Source organism: Dryobates pubescens, chromosome 5 (genome assembly GCF_014839835.1).
Source record: "Dryobates pubescens isolate bDryPub1 chromosome 5, bDryPub1.pri, whole genome shotgun sequence".
Lineage (NCBI taxonomy): Eukaryota > Metazoa > Chordata > Aves > Piciformes > Picidae > Dryobates > Dryobates pubescens.
Genome location: NC_071616.1, coordinates 37,233,906 through 37,249,387, shown reverse-complemented (window position 1 = coordinate 37,249,387; position 15,482 = coordinate 37,233,906). Strand labels below are relative to the sequence as shown.

At 46.1% G+C, this 15,482-nt stretch overlaps 2 protein-coding genes across 2 annotated transcripts; one reads left to right on the top strand and one right to left on the bottom strand.

Annotated features, from left to right (window-relative positions):
• Positions 1–352: 352 nt before the first annotated feature.
• Positions 353–5,273, bottom strand: LOC104308203 (FAM161 centrosomal protein B). Its single transcript, XM_009909373.2, has 5 exons — positions 4,930–5,273; positions 3,330–3,880; positions 1,395–1,732; positions 870–997; positions 353–565 (listed from the first exon to the last, which is right to left on the bottom strand). The coding sequence occupies exons 1-5, from the start codon at positions 5,076–5,078 to the stop codon at positions 370–372; spliced, it is 1,362 nt and encodes a 453-aa protein (XP_009907675.2). The 5' UTR covers positions 5,079–5,273; the 3' UTR covers positions 353–369.
• A 233-nt stretch (positions 5,274–5,506) lies between these two features.
• Positions 5,507–15,261, top strand: COQ6 (coenzyme Q6, monooxygenase). Its single transcript, XM_009909372.2, has 12 exons — positions 5,507–5,666; positions 5,925–6,059; positions 6,790–6,848; positions 7,916–8,039; positions 8,465–8,595; positions 9,229–9,336; positions 9,439–9,501; positions 9,813–9,920; positions 10,328–10,530; positions 12,515–12,630; positions 13,023–13,189; positions 14,960–15,261. The coding sequence occupies exons 1-12, from the start codon at positions 5,507–5,509 to the stop codon at positions 14,987–14,989; spliced, it is 1,404 nt and encodes a 467-aa protein (XP_009907674.2). The 3' UTR covers positions 14,990–15,261.
• Positions 15,262–15,482: the final 221 nt, after the last annotated feature.

Sequence of the window (15,482 nt, the reverse complement as noted above, 5' to 3'; positions counted from 1 at the left end):
TGTGGTGATTCTCTTGATTCCAAAAGCTGAGCAAAAAAAAAAAAGCAAGCAAATCCTATTGCTGGCAAGCTGTGACCCATTAGCAAAGCTTTATTACTAGACTGCAAGCAGAGACCCAGAGTTGAGATGTTCAGAAAACCTGGTCTTTTGTGTGCTTTACCAAAAGACACATTTCAGTTGGCTTGTTTGTACAAATTAGTGTCCACAAATGTTGATCTAAAGGTTCCCTGTGGAAGGGGCAGCGTGAAATTGTGAAGAAATCCAAATTAATGTGGAATGGGTATGACAGCCAAGTTAGGCTGGGAAAGTTCTTAGACCAAATTCCTCCTAAGGAATTGCCTGATGATCCCCAGTTAGTAAAGTAAATGGTTATTTCTGTGCCAAATAGGATACTAACCAGTTCTGTTTCATCTTCTCCTTGTGTGTTTCCTCCAGACTTTGATGTGGATCCAGAGCTTTTGCTCGGCTGTTTACTGACTTTTGGAGAGCCTGACACTTCTTTTTCTGTTTTTCCACCCAATTCCTTCCTTCTTTTTCCCCTTCCTTTTTGGTATCTTGGGAGTATCTGTACAGAAAAGAAGTTTACTAACGAGCTCACACAAGGCTGTCAGACTACATGCAAGCAGAGAATTTAACTTTTGGAGTACTCTGAGGATTTCATAATCTCATTCATCATTTCAGACATACAAGTCTGCAGCTCTGAAATCAAGTTGAATGCAGAGGAGGAATTAGCAAAGAAAGATGACAGAGAAACATTTAGGGAAAGTATTTTCTATGTGGTTGATGTGATGAAGAAAAACACCAACGTATTTTCTTCCATTTTGGTCATTAGTTGGTGTGTAGCCTTGTAGGCAAACTTTTCTACTCACCTAATAGCAGATTCTCTTTTTCTAGTTGCATCTGTAATGTACACTGGAAGGGTGTTGGAGGAGAGAGAGGAAAGGCCAGTCAAAGAATGACTTCTTTGCACTGAAGCCTTGGAAAGTGGCTGAGAATCCTGGGAGCAAAAAAAAAAAGGGGGGAAAAAAGGAACTTTATTCAGTGTGTTTGTTTACACTACAGAATCTCCTCTGTTCTTGGTCTATGAAAAAGAACAGTTGGGGAATGTGGACAGTGCACTCATTCTTCTCTCTTCCATCAGCAGGGATTTACACAGAGAGGGGCTGAGGGGAAGGAGAGTGCTTATAAGCATGGAAGGGTGGCTGAGCCTTAGCTGTCATAGCTCATCTCTTTGTATAGAATTTTGTTCTCTCTTTTGTCCTCGTGTTCTGCAGTACTCCCAAAACAAGGACAGAGGTCACAGGATGTTAACCATCTATAAACATGATAAAAAATTAAGCAGTTGCTATTTTGACTGGAGAAAGCAGTACCACAGAAACACCCAGCCATCTCACCTTTGTCTTGTCATTAGCCTGCCTCTGCCTGCCATGGAGACTGGAGGTTCTTAGCTTGAATGGCTTATTACGAGTTGCCTCTTTGATTTCTTGCCTCCTCACTGCTTCCCTCTGAAATGCCCAGTAAAGTCCTTCAAAATCCGGTACTGTTGTATTAATCCTTGGCTTGAAGCTGAAACTTTTGTCCTGCAAGAAGCCAAGTCTTTCCTGCTTAGTTTTAGTGGCAGTCCGGGACTGAGGCTCTCTCCGACAGGCGCTCGTATCTATGGGAGCTACGGAGCTCTTAAGCAAATCCTTTGCTCTCATTTGAATGCGGATTTCTCTGTAGAGTTCAGCTTCTAATGGATCAAAATCAAAGCAAGGAGAAGAATGAGTGACATCAAAGGCTGTGAAATTGCCATTGCACAACTCTAAACTTTTCTGTATGGGGGCTGCAGCTACTTGTATAGGAGACAGCAGGCATCCTGTGTCTCCTCTCCTTGCTTTCCAGCCACTCTCTTTGCCTCCCAGGAAAAACAAGCTTCAAAGATACCAGAGTAATCATGGTAGAATCTATTTCTTAGGCACTAATTTCTAGATATCTCTTTCACTTACTCTAAGTTACTGAACAGGCCTCCTTCTCCTATTCTTAGGTAGCTTGTGCCCTTAGTCTTGCAGAAGTGTTGTGTTGATTAATCAGGATCCTACTTTTCATGTGGGACTTTGTCATTACATTGACTGTGTGATCCAAATAGCCTGTTCAAATGTAACAGACGATGGCTTTCCTCTGTCATATCCAGCAGTGTTTGTCTATATTGGAAAACATTTTAAGTAGGGAGTAAGGATGGACTCTTAGGACTTCTGTGAAAAAATTCCCCTGGAAAGAAGATGTACAGCACCAAAGTGAGTCCATTCCTGTGCAGCACTAAATGCAAGCAATTGGCTGTGGGTTGGGCCTTTGCTTTTTAGAAAACAAATAAACAAACAAAAAAATCAATACTGCTGTTTGCAAAACTAAACTTTTTTTGAACCTATTTACAAATTTTCATTGACTTCAGGTATGAAATGTTCATTGCTCCTCCTCTCTTGGAACAGGGGTTTGTCTCCTTTGCTCTTTTCTACCTTTATAGTCCGTTTAATTTTGCACACCACAGCACGATGTGTGCTGATGAAAACCGAACTGGTGTATACTCAAGAAGAAAATACTGGGGAACAGTGGAGGGGGGAAAGGGTAAGAAAGGCAATGAGAATTATCCAGAACTGGCTTATTTCCTATATTGAAGTGTGGAGTCTGTAGTGCTTGCTTCAAAACTGGGGGGGCTTAAGCCACCTGAAAGAAGGTGAGCATCAGGATACTTGCCTTGTCTGGTTCTCTGTCTAGAATGGTCCTAGCACCTACTACCTGTTTTAGCACTTAACAAGTTGGAGAGCAAGTGGGAAAGTAGTCATTTAGGACTGGGCCTGATTTAGACTCAGGAAATACTTTTCCTCTAGGGGTTCTGTGCAGTACAGATCATTTGTGTTAGGGTAAAATTGTTAGTGCCAAGATGGACCATGGACATTTCTGTTTTCACGCTTGTGCCACAAATCATTCAAGTCCCTTTAGGCATGGAATCCAAGGCAGGGAAGGATTCACAAACTGTTAGGATTTGCAGCAAAAGGGGTGCGGAAATCTCTCTTGGTGTACACATGTATTCTGGGGACTGGTACAGAACTGCTGCTGCCAACACTGATGCAAGGCTACTGAATTTAGGACATTCTACTGTACTGTAAGGCTGTCTAGATGAAATGTAATGACCAGTGGTACAGAGGAGACTAGGCAACACCAGGGGATGTAATGATACTGGCTTTATACTTCAGGTAATGCCCTAGGAGCCATGATCCTACCTCCCAGCATGGAGACAGTGAGGGACAAGCAGGGAATTGTGTGTTACAGGAGAAGCCCTGGCATTTTACCTTTGAGTTTATCTCCAAGCAGTGGATCATAAGTAGATTTAGGAACTTTTTTACTGGCTTGCTTCTGTTTGGAGCTCTGATTTGGGGTTGCTGCTGCCAGGAACTTTTGTCTGATAGCTTCTTTCTTTTTCTCCTCCTTCTCCAGGAAACTGAAGGGCCGCTGAGTTGAAATTAGCAGCTCCTTTCTTTTCTGTGTTGCTATTTGCCTGCGAATCTCATTCTGCTCCATTATTTCCTGATAAAGGGGCAGAAACACATGGGCAGGTACAGGCTGTGCCCGGAATTGTTTCTGACATTCAGCTTCATCCTGGCTTTGCCTTTTATCTCTGTGTTTGTCTAGTTCAAGAAACATGTATGCCTTCATCAACTGGGACTTTCTGCGAGCTTCCCGCAGCGTCATTTTGAAAGGCTGAGGGATGGTGATGGAAGGAATCCAGGGAGATGAAGCACTTTTTGGCCTCAGGCAGGATTTAGGCTTTTGCTGCTCCCAGGTACTGTCCAAGGTGAGGTCAATCAAGGAACTGGACTGCCTTTTGTTACCAGATGTATGACTACGACAAAGACATTGTGAAGGGGAAATAAGTGAAATTGTTAAAAGAAGGGAGAGGCTGCTGATTAGGATAAAGACGCTGGAGGCTGAGCTGCTCATTAAAGGACAGGCCTAGGGCTTATCCTCCTGAGGCTCTATATTTTGCTTTGCTACCAAAGTTCATGAGCAGAGCTTTGCTTGTTTTCAACTTTCACATATAAAATGGCAGTTATGCCTACTTAGCTTTGTAATACCATTGATGATGTTGGTAGCCCTCTATTGCCAGAAAGGGCCACATAAAAACCAGGAAGTCCCAATTTTAGGGATATCTGGCTCATAGCTATTCAACATAAAAGACAAATTAGGTACATAGATGCTAAAATCTTAACAAGTAGTACTAAATGCCAGCATTCTGAAAATGCTGATGGAAGGGATAGTGCAAGGAACTGCCTTAATGCAACTCTTAAGAGGTTCACCTGGCAACTTTGAAGCTGATATTTGAGAAGAGCACATAATTGATAATAGTGGGTCTCAGTGGAACAGCAAAGTCTTCATAGGCTGTTTGAGGGTGATTATGAAACTAAGTAAAAAGAGATAGGTAGGGAAGGAATAAATGTGGGTTAAAGGAAGGATCAGGTGGACTAAGAACAGGAAAAGGGGCAGGGGGGAGGGGGTAAGCAGAAGGTGGTAATCACATGTAAACAGTCTCCTGGTCAATACACTTCCCTAGCGATTGCTGCAGTCTGTCCCCCAAACTATTTCCTTTGCAAGAGGATGAGTGTGTGATCTGCTAGTGAACTTCCAAGCTGGACTGACCACAAAGACAAGAGGCCTGAGAGTAGAGGGAGACTGGACAGCGAATAGAAACATGTGATCTGCTAGCAAATTTTAAGTGTGATTAACTGATGAGCAGGAACAGGATTCACACTGTTCATGTTTTATGTGAATATAGTTGTGGACAGTTTCAGTACCATACACGTGTATCTTAGAGCATGAAGTGATCTCGTCACTGGCCAAAAGTGGCAGGAATCCCCCATGCCATTCTCCCATCCATGCCGGCTACCCTCCTACCTCAGAGCCTCCCGCAGCTTTTCACGCAGGACTGCTGCCTCCCGCATGAAACCTTCGAGTTCCTCATCCTCTTCGAATAGCCCGAGATCACCGCTTAACTGTGCCTGGTGCGGTAAGCTGGTTTCTAGTGGAGACCCCCGACCTCCCATACCGCGGGGCAGCTCCCAGCTTCTCGTCTCTTTGGCGGGAGATGCAGGAGTTGCTCTGTTACAGCCCTGAGGGGGGTCTGCGTCACCTGGAAGGAAAAACAATCGACAACTGCGCGTTTCGGGGATAAGACCCCAGCATTCCTGCCCCCCAGCCTCGGCGCTCCCCTCACCTGCAGGCCGCCGCCTCCGACCTCCAGCGGCGCCTATCGCGGCTCCCACCAATCGGCAAAGCCGGCAGCGTTCTGGCGCCGCCTTTTGGTCTGCAAGAATCCAATCAGACTTCAAAACGGAGAGCACCTGCCCATCGCCCATTGGCCCTCGGGAGGAGGTGTGGCGTGCAGTGCCCGCCCCCAGGCGGGCTGCGTTGTCCTGGTTTCCCGGAGCAACTTCCGCTCGGAGGCGGGCGGCGGGCCGTCACTTCCGCTCTGATGGCGGTGGCGTGCGGCAGGCGGCTGCTGGTTCCGTTCGGTGGGCGGCTGTGGGCCGGCCGGCGGGGTCCGCTCCGGTCTGTAGCCTCCGCTGCGCCGCTCTACGATGTGGTGGTGTCGGGCGGGGGTATGGTCGGAAGCGCTATGGCCGCCGTGCTGGGTAAGGCTGTGACCTCGCCAGCGCCGGGCCGCGGCGCAGGTGCCGGGTTTACACATACATAAGATACGTGTTGCTTATCTCAGTGAGAGGCTTATGGTCGTACCGCTTTAAAATGCAAAATTTTACCTGCCTGGTCAAAACTTGTATTGTAAATGCCTTTCCTTATTAAGCTTTGCGTCTAGTCTGTTTTATTACAAAAATGCATACAGAAATAGGATGTTACAATGTTCTTACCAAAAATATACTTGCTTATTTTAGGGCATGATAGCCACTTCCAAGATAAGAAGATTGCTTTGCTGGAGGCTGGTCCTAGGAAAGAATATGATTGCATGCCAGACAGTTACAGTAACAGGGTCAGTTCCATCTCCCCTGGATCAGCAACCCTCCTAAGCAGTAAGTATGATGTCTTTGTGTTTCAGACAGTATATCTGAACGGGTTTTATTTTGTTTAAAGAAAATCTCTGAGCATGTGCTGCCATCATCTGAAGCTCAGAGTTATTTGCCTTTGTCTCTCAGTATTGCGTATGCTGCACTGTGGTGATTAAATCAGGCTCCCCTTGGATTTATGTTCTGGTATCCTCTTGCATCCGTGTCCCTCTCCACAGGGATCTGTGTTCTGGTATCTGGTTTGTTTCATGAATATTTGTGATGTTAGGCTGGTGAAAGGCTGTAACTTGCTCTCTGTAGCATCAGGGATGTTCTGTTCACAAAAGCAGCATGCACTGAGTGCTCTGTACTCCTGACTCATTTTCGTTTTAGAGGGAGATTTCAGCCTTGATTCCTTAAGAAGAATGAAATGTTCTAAACAACGATGGCTATGCATTTCTGTGACTGTTTTATTACTTGGTGATACCTCAGTGGAATTCACTGTTAAGTCACAGTGTTCATGGAAAGCTCTCATTTCTTTTCTACTGGCTTGTGTTAACAGTGAAGTAATGTGGGATGCTGGAGCTGTGGAAGTATTGAGGCAGACCTGACCCTGCCTGGGGATGGTGTAAGCAGAGTCTGGGCATTGATAGCCCGGGAGGGAGGAGGAGAGTGTGGAGTGAGCTTCAGTTTTGTTGGGGTCTCAGTGTCTCATGTGAGCTTGTCTCCCTGCATATGTGTCCTCCTTCTTTTTCAGGTTTTGGGGCCTGGGATCATGTCTGCAGCCTGAGAATGAAACCATTCCGGCGAATGCAGGTGCCTCACTTAGGGCTGCAAATATGTCTGTCTACTTTGAATTCTCAGGAGTGCTTCTATTCAAGGGCAGATCATGCTTATAATGATTCCTGTTACTTTTCTGGGGAGTGGCAGCCTGCTCAGAAATAGCTGTCCTCAGAATCTTGATGTTACAGGATGAAAGGCTGCTCCCTAAAGGAAGCTGTAGACATGGAGGCATGGGTACTAGTCAGGAATGACAGGAATAAAGACACAGGTTTGTATTTGGTTTGGCTGAGATAGAGTTAATTTTATTCATACTAACTTACATGATGGTGTGGTTTGGATGTGTGCTGGAAACAGGGTTGATATCACAGGGATGTTTTTGTTGGTGCTGAGCAGTGCTTACACCAAGCCAAGCCTTTACTGCTCCTCACACCACCGCACCAGTAGAGTGGGGGTGCAGAGGAAGCCAGGATGGGGGGGCAGCCAGGACAGCTGAACCCAACTGACTTAAGGATTATTTCATAACATACAATGTCATGCTCAGCAATAAAAGCTGAGGGAAAGAAGGAGGAAAGGGGGACAGTTACAGCATTTGTCTTTCCAAGTAACCATTCCATGTGATGGAGCCCTGCTTTCCTGGAGAGGGGAAAGTAGGGAATTAATTCCTTGCTTTGCTTTGGTGCAGCTTTTGCTTTACCAACTTTATCTCAATCCACAAATTTTCTCACTTTTACCCTTCCAACTCTCTCCTCCATCCCATTGAGGGGGAGTGAGAGAGGGACTTGGTGGGGCTGAGCTGCCTGCTGGGGTTAACCCACAGCAAAGGGGTAGGGTAGCTTTATATGTTCTTGATGTAACAGGAAGGTAAGGATAACAACTTTTCTTTCCAGTTAGTTTTTAAGGTGAAGCTAGCTCACTGTGTGAAAGGAATTACACAGTGTACTTTAGCAGCTGAGAACAGATGCTAGTCCAGGATGTGTCTTGTAGTTCTGTGTTTTTAGATTGCCACATTCTTTCCCTGTTCAGATGGGTGTATCCATTCGTGGTCCCTGAGGAAGAGTACTTCACGGTGTAGCTTCATGTCATGTATTTTTTCTTTGTAGGTGTGGGATGCTTGTTCAGAAGCCATGATCGTTTTTGAGAAAGATGACTTAGATGACATGGGTTACATAGTGGAGAATGATGTCATTATGTCTGCTCTCACAAAACAGTTAGATGCAGTAGCAGGTAGTGGACAACTTCTTTAATATTTCATTTACTGTGGAGAGCTCTCAGTTACTTGCTTTCTGTGGTGTGCACTACTTTATGAGAGGGGGAAAAAGATAATTTATCCAGCAAGTAACTCTTGAGATACAGGCAGCTTCTTGAGTGGGGAGAGAGAAACTTGTCTTCTGGAAGGCTACACAGCAGGAAAGCAGTTCCATATGTAGCTCTTCAAAACATAGTCTCTCCAAATGTAGATTTTTTTTTTGCTGGAGTAGGCTGTGCAATGACAAAGGGTTGGCCAGATCTGTCCTTCCAGACTGCCTTGGGAATGGAAGGGTCAGTTCTTTGGGCGCCATTAGGGCATGTGTGGCCTTTGCTGTTACAGGGATGTTTCCTTTGTCATGTCTGTGTCACGCTGTGACCGTGGTACTCTGTGTTCCCATCAGACCGGGTGGAGGTTTTCTATGGAAGCAGAGCAGTGGGCTATACCTGGCCCCTTCCCTCTCCCAGCTGTGACGCGAGCCCTTGGGTCCAAATTGAGTTAGCTGACGGACGCAGACTTCAGACCAAGTTGCTGGTAACTAGACTTCTTATTTCTTGTTGGTCAAGGATCATCGCTCACCCAAGTCCTTTCCGCTGGATTTGGTTCTGATCCTTGTGTGCCCCTCCACCCACATGGAGGGCTTGAGTGAGGTGAGTGGCTGACTCTGTGAGAGCTGCTGGGGGGCACAGTGTGTGGCCTTTTCTGTGCCGGACACAGTCCCAAGCTGTGCCAGGGGAGGTTTAGACTCGAGGTGAGGAGAAAGTTCTTCACTGAGCGAGTCATTCGTCATTGGAATGCGCTGCCCAGGGAGGTGGTGGAGTCACCGTCCCTGGAGGTGTTCAAGAGGAGATTGGACGTGGCACTTGGTGCCATGGTCTAGTCATGAGGTCTGTGGAGACGGGTTGGACTCGATGATCCTTGGGGCCTCTTCCAACCTTAGTTATACTGTGATACTGTGGATGAAGGTGACTCTGCTGAGCTGGACAAGAGCAGAAGGGTTCAACTCTTCTGGTTTGGGGCAATTTTTTCCTTTTTTCTTTTTTTTTTTACCTTTTATTTCCTCCTGAATAAACCAAACATGTGGATGTGCAGGCTGAAGTTTGTAGACTGGAATGTTGCCTTTCTTGGGAGCTGCTGAAGAGGTTGCCTTGTATCCCTGTTTTGCAGATTGGTGCAGATGGTCATAACTCGGTAGTCCGGAAGGAAGCTGAAATTAAGAACATTGAGCATCAGTATGACCAGTCAGCTGTAGTGGCAACCCTTCATTTGTCTGAGGTGAAAGTCTGCTAACTGACTCCTCCATAAGCAGCAGAACAGCTTAAACAGGTGATCCAGGCCACCAGTCAATAACTGTCCGCTTGCTTCTTTGCGTTGTAGGCCACAGACAATAATGTAGCGTGGCAGCGGTTCCTTCCCACGGGGCCAATTGCGCTTCTTCCGGTAAGGCGATTCGTGGCCTCTCTCGTTTACTTAAAACCCTTTGTAGCCTGTTCTTATCTAGTAGCTTGCTTTCTGTCTGTGCCTTTCTGTGCTAGTTCTCTTAAGAATCTGTCCACCTGCCCTTTACTTTTCAGTCACTGCATTTGTTTTCCTTTCCTGCTCTCTCACTTTGTTGTAGCGAGTTGGGCTGGAAGAATAACGTGCAGGGGGACTGATGTGGGACAGGGCAGAGGGGAAATCTTTGCTCATTGTTGGGTTTTTTTTGCTTCCTTTTTCTCTTGATACTTACCCTTGACGTTCTCTTAAACTAGCTGTCTGACACTGCCAGCTCTCTGGTCTGGTCTACATCTCATGAGCATGCATCAGAACTTCTTGCTATCGATGAGGAAAGTTTTGTGGATAGCATCAACTCTGCCTTTGTGAGTATCAGCCTTGTGGTAGGTATGAGGCTGAGTGCTGTAATCACGAAAAACACCGTGGAACCCAACAGTCTAAAAGACAGTAATGAGAGAGGTGAATTCTCAAGTTCCTTCCCCTGGTGAGGATGATACTGAAAAGGCACATAGCAGAGAAAAGATAACCCCTTGGGACTGAATTAGTTTTGTTCAAAAGTCACAAATAAGCTGCCCTCAGTTTCCAAAAGGTGGGAAGGGTAGGCTCATCTTAGCTGGAAGCTTATGCACCCTAGAACTTATTTGTTCTACTGTATGGTTTTGTCCAAGTGGCTAAAATTCAGTATTTGCAGCATACTCAGATGGTTTTTTGTCAGCTGGATTCTCCTGTACGTGTAGTTTGGGTTACCATCTAAAGATGTGGTTTTTTTCAGTGGAGCAACGTAAACCACTCCGACTTCATTGATACAGCTGGGGCCATGTTCCGCTCAGCTCTTTCGCTCCTGAAGCCCTCAGGGACTGCAGTCCGACAGTTGCCCCCAAGCATTGCTGAAGTAGAGCCAGAGAGTCGAGCCATGTTCCCTCTTGGAATGGGGCATGCAACAGAGTACGTCCAGCACCGCCTGGCTCTCATCGGGTAAGGTCAGCAGCGGATCCTTGAGTGATGGGGGTGGACTCCATGATCTTCAGAGGTCCCTTCCAACCCCTAACATCCCGTGATCTTGTGAGTGTGTGGTGTGTGCTCAGAAATTATGTGAGAGTAGCAAGTCCCAAACAGTGTGGTGTGTGCTCAGAAATGATGTGAGTATAGCAAGTCCCAAACAGTGTGGTGTGTGCTCAGAAATGATGTGAGTGTAGCAAGTCCCAAACTGTGGTGTGTGCTCAGAAATGATGTGAGTGTAGCAAGTCCCAAACAGTGTGGTGTGTGCTCAGAAATGATGTGAGTGTAGCAAGTCCCAAACTGTGGTGTGTGCTCAGAAATGATGTGAGTGTAGCAAGTCCCAAACAGTGTGGTGTGTGCTCAGAAATGATGTGAGTATAGCAAGTCCCAAACAGTGTGGTGTGTGCTCAGAAATGATGTGAGTGTAGCAAGTCCCAAACAGTGTGGTGTGTGCTCAGAAATGATGTGAGTATAGCAAGTCCCAAACAGTGTGGTGTGTGCTCAGAAATGATGTGAGTATAGCAAGTCCCAAACAGTGTGGTGTGTGCTCAGAAATGATGTGAGTGTAGCAAGTCCCAAACAGTGTGGTGTGTGCTCAGAAATGATGTGAGTATAGCAAGTCCCAAACAGTGTGGTGTGTGCTCAGAAATGATGTGAGTGTAGCAAGTCCCAAACAGTGTGGTGTGTGCTCAGAAATGATGTGAGTGTAGCAAGTCCCAAACAGTGTGGTGTGCGCTCAGAAATGATGTGAGTGTAGCAAGTCCCAAAGAGTGTGGTGTGTGCTCAGAAATGATGTGAGTATAGCAAGTCCCAAAGAGTGTGGTGTGTGCTCAGAAATGATGTGAGTGTAGCAAGTCCCAAACAGTGTGGTGTGCGCTCAGAAATGATGTGAGTGTAGCAAGTCCCAAAGAGTGGGGCCTGTGCTTAGGAATGATGTAACAACTCCCAGCCAGTGGGGCCTGTGCTTAGGAATGATGTAACAACTCCCAGCCAGTGGGGCCTGTGCTTAGGAAAGATGTGAGAGTAGCAACTCCCAGCCAACACCCTGGACAGTTCCACACAAGTTATTGTTTTGATGTGGTTTATATCCAGCCTCAATTTTCACCCTGTGCTCTTGTGTCAACAAAGTTCTTTTGTGTGCTGTGTAAATTGTGAGGGAATTTCTCTTTTCTGGTTTGTGTGGTCCCATGACACAGTCTGGTATCCCATGCGGGACTTGTTCTTCCCCCAGCCTCGTTCTTCGTGTACCAGCTTGAGTTTTAAACCCCCCTTTCTTGAACACAAGTTGCTCCAGATGGGATGGCATAAGCTTTTGTATGGGGGCTTACAGGAACAGGAAATGCCTCACCTTTTACTTTCTAAGCTTGCATGTCTTTTTCTCTACCACAGCTGCAGTACACTGGTAGTTGATAGTAGTACTTGGATGCTCTATAGCGTTTCAGGTACCCTGTGCCTGTTCAGAGTGCATGACCTTAATTTCATGCCCAAACTTCATTTCCCTAAGACTCCTTTATCAATATGTATGGCTTTGCCCTTTGCAGGTATGTCTGGTCATAAAAGAACCTGATTTTTGTTTCTGTTCACTGATATTCCACTTCTTTGCATTCATGATGGCTATGTGTTTGTGAAATGTCCCAGAGTCACAGCTCCTGCTGTGCTGAGGGCACTTAGAAAGAAAATTAAGGCCTGTTCCACATGTGGAACTGTCCTCTGAGGGAAGACCTTGGCTGGTCACCTACTTTTATGTTATTTCCCCTTTGTCTTGCTGCTTACAGCTGCAGAGGCAGTCAGGTAGTTGAGCACAGCATGCAAGGAGGTAGTGCATGCAGCATGTATGCTGCTGTAAAGTGGTGCTTACAGGAGAGAGATGAGGAATGCTGTACTGATCCCTTCTGGGGCTTGCCAGCCCTTAAGGCTTTCTTCAGGAAAGGATATCAATATCTGTCTTCTCTTGCTCCAGGGATGCTGCTCACAGAGTCCACCCACTTGCAGGACAAGGTGTGAACCTGGGCTTTGGTGACATTGCCTGTTTAGCTCATCACCTCCGTGCAGCATCCTTCAACGGGAGTGATCTGGGTAAGGATCCACGGTAATGAAGTGGCAGGAAGCTGATTAGTCTGACAGGCCTTTGTTGCTAACACCAGAACAAGCATTGCCTCTGTGCAGGTTTAAGCATGCTTCAAAAGTGTCTTTGAAGCAAAACTGTTTTGCTGCCAGTTGGCTGTGGAGCAGTTAAAGAATCTTGAGTGCAGCTCCCATGCTACAAATCTCAAAGCTGCTTAAAAGTAAGTAAATTCTGCAGGATGGAAGTTAAAAAGGGGGTGAGATAGAGCACTAACTGAGGGAAGGAGGCCTTTATACCACTTCCCCCTTTCTGTGTTTTCAGTTGTCAGTGGAGACTGCTAGAGAGATAAGAGGCACAGTTGTTTGTGGCAGTCCTAACCAAAGCATTCAATCATCTCTTCTAGGCTCCTTAAAACATCTCTTAAAGTTCGAGACAGAGCGACAGAGGCACAATGTCTCCTTGATAGCTGCTACTGATATGCTAAAGAGGCTTTACTCCACGAAGCTGACTCCCTTGGTGTTGCTCAGGACATGGGGATTGCAAGCCACAAATGCCCTGCCTCCTGTCAAGGTAAGAATCTCACTTCAGTGAGAGCTGTAGGAAGAGTCCAGAACTATTCATTGAAACATACAGAAGCTGTGAGATTTGTTTTACACAAAACCTTTTTGTTCAGAAAATGTTACTTGTTCAAACTGAGATTTTTGTGTCCTGAAGGAGCCTGAGGAGTTCCTAAACAACTGACAGCTCAGCAGTAAGTGTTTTCTCCTACAGCAGAAGGAAGGGATCCAAGTGTCCATACTCTATCAGTAATTAGAGGGTAGAAATCAGTAGAAATCTTTATTGTGCTACAGAATTAAAATGTGGAACCTTGAATTGCATTCCAGAAGTGCACTATGAAAAACCAGCTCTGCAAAGCACCTGATGTCTAAGAATCAGATCAGGTGCCTTGACAGCTGTGGTGTGCAGCTCAAACAAGTCACCTGTTTATGTGCTGTTTTGCCTTGTGGAATTGCTCCCTCATGACAGAATCACAGAATGTTAGGGCTTGGAAGGGACATCCAGAAATCGAGTCCCATCCCCCTGCCAAAGCAAGATCATCCCAGGGAGGTTTTGAAAAGTCTCTGGGCCCCTCAGTTTAGGAAGGATGTTGACTTGCTGGAATGTGTCCAGAAAAGGGCAACAAAGCTGGGGAGGGGTTTGGAGCACAAGCCCTGTGAGGAGAGGCTGAGGGAGCTGGGGTTGCTTAGCCTGGAGAAGAGGAGGCTCAGAGGAGACCTTATTGGCTCTCTACCACTACCTGAAGGGAAGTTGTAGCCAGGTGGGGGTTGGTCTCTTCTCCCAGGCAACCAGCACCAGAACAAGAGGACACAGTCTCAAGCTGCACCAGGGGAGGTTTAGGCTGAATGTTAGGAAGAAATTCTTCACAGAAAGTGATTGCCCATTGGAATGTGCTGCCCAGGGAGGTGGTGGAGTCACCATCACTGGAGGTGTTTAGGAAGAGACTGGATGGGGTGCTTGGTGCCATGTTTACTTGATTAGATAGTGTTGGCTGCTAGGTTGGACTTCATGCTCTCAAAGGTCTCTTCCAACCTGGTTAATTCTATTCTATTCAGTGAAGGAGGAGCCTCCACAGCCTCTCTGAGCAGCCTGTTCCAGTGTTCCATTACCCTCCCCATAAAGTAGTATTGCCTCGTGTAGAAGTAGAAAGCCCAAGTCTCTGTAATGGAAGTTACCTGAGAAAGGCAGTGGTGAGGAGGTTCAGTCTTGAACACAGTCTGCCTAAATTCTGCTGGATTTTCATGAGGTTCCTTAAGCTACCTGCTCTCAAAGCTCATAAGCACATTTAAATTAGATTCCTCATGTCTGCATTTGAGTGTTTTATTTCACCAATTCAAGTCACCTTCTTCCTGTTAAACAGGGGTGACCTTTTTCCTTGATGTTATGGTCACAGTTAAAACACTGCTGAAGAGCAATAAATTCTTAAGGCAGAGCAGCTGCCACTAGCAAGATGTCTGTCTTGGGTTACACTAGGGGAAAAAAAGGACCATGCTGTTGCTTCAGTGTGGTTTTTTTCTGTTTAAAGCAGAAAATCAAATGAAGACCTCTACTCTGAGTAGAGAACCTGTTGGTAACACCTCTGTTTTGTGCTGCCTGAGAAGGAAAGGAATGCTGCATCTTTACTTTCCCAGCACAGAGGGCTGGCTGCTCTGCACTTGGCTAGAATGGCTGACCCAGAGTTGTTGCCCAAATATATATAAAGGGGAAGGAGACTATAACTGCTTTCTAGGATGTGTGCTTCATACCAGCTTATAAATCCTTTACCCTTTTCTTCTCTTTCAGGAGCAAATCATGGCTTTTGCCAGCAAGTGATCTCTTGTCAGCTTGGAACAGCAAGTCACCAGTGACTGCATTGCCATTATAAGGACTGTGACTCACTTAAGTTAAAATAACAGAATTCAACAATAAAAGCAAAGGGTTGAGCTGTATATTGCATCATCCACTCCTTCCTGCAAAAGTTCTGCTTTATCTGCTCTCCCCAAGAGGAGTTGGAGTCTCTTCCTGTAGCACCACGTCTTCAGCCACAGAACCATGTACATTGTGCTTTTAATTTGGGCTCTCTGATTTCAAAACTGAGGTGGAAGCAGCTGTCTCTTTTTTGGCACAGGGCTGAATTTTGCCAGGTGCAGCTTTTGCTGATTGGTTATTCTTGGGTTTCTCTGATGTGATTTCTAGGTCTGTAGTGTCACTCCTGGGTTCTTAGCACTAGACTTAGAAAGAAGGGGTAGTTTTCATGAGAGGGAGACCACTCACAGTGGCAGCTGGAGTTGCTCTTCCTTTCACCCTTTCCCTTGGTGCTTTATTT

What these genes read in the sequence shown, in the direction of transcription:
- LOC104308203 (XM_009909373.2), bottom strand. Translation starts at nt 5,078, where the DNA reads ATGGGAGGTCGGGGGTCTCCACTAGAAACCAGCTTACCGCACCAGGCA. An exon ending in AAGCTGCGGGAGGCTCTGAG is followed by an intron (nt 3,881 to 4,929) that starts GTAGGAGGGTAG and finishes TCTTTGTCGTAG; the next exon opens with TCATACATCTGGTAACAAAA. An exon ending in GCTTGGAGATAAACTCAAAG is followed by an intron (nt 1,733 to 3,329) that starts GTAAAATGCCAG and finishes TTGATCCATTAG; the next exon opens with AAGCTGAACTCTACAGAGAA.
- COQ6 (XM_009909372.2), top strand. Translation starts at nt 5,507, where the DNA reads ATGGCGGTGGCGTGCGGCAGGCGGCTGCTGGTTCCGTTCGGTGGGCGG. An exon ending in GGCCAATTGCGCTTCTTCCG is followed by an intron (nt 9,502 to 9,812) that starts GTAAGGCGATTC and finishes CTCTTAAACTAG; the next exon opens with CTGTCTGACACTGCCAGCTC. An exon ending in CACCGCCTGGCTCTCATCGG is followed by an intron (nt 10,531 to 12,514) that starts GTAAGGTCAGCA and finishes CTCTTGCTCCAG; the next exon opens with GGATGCTGCTCACAGAGTCC.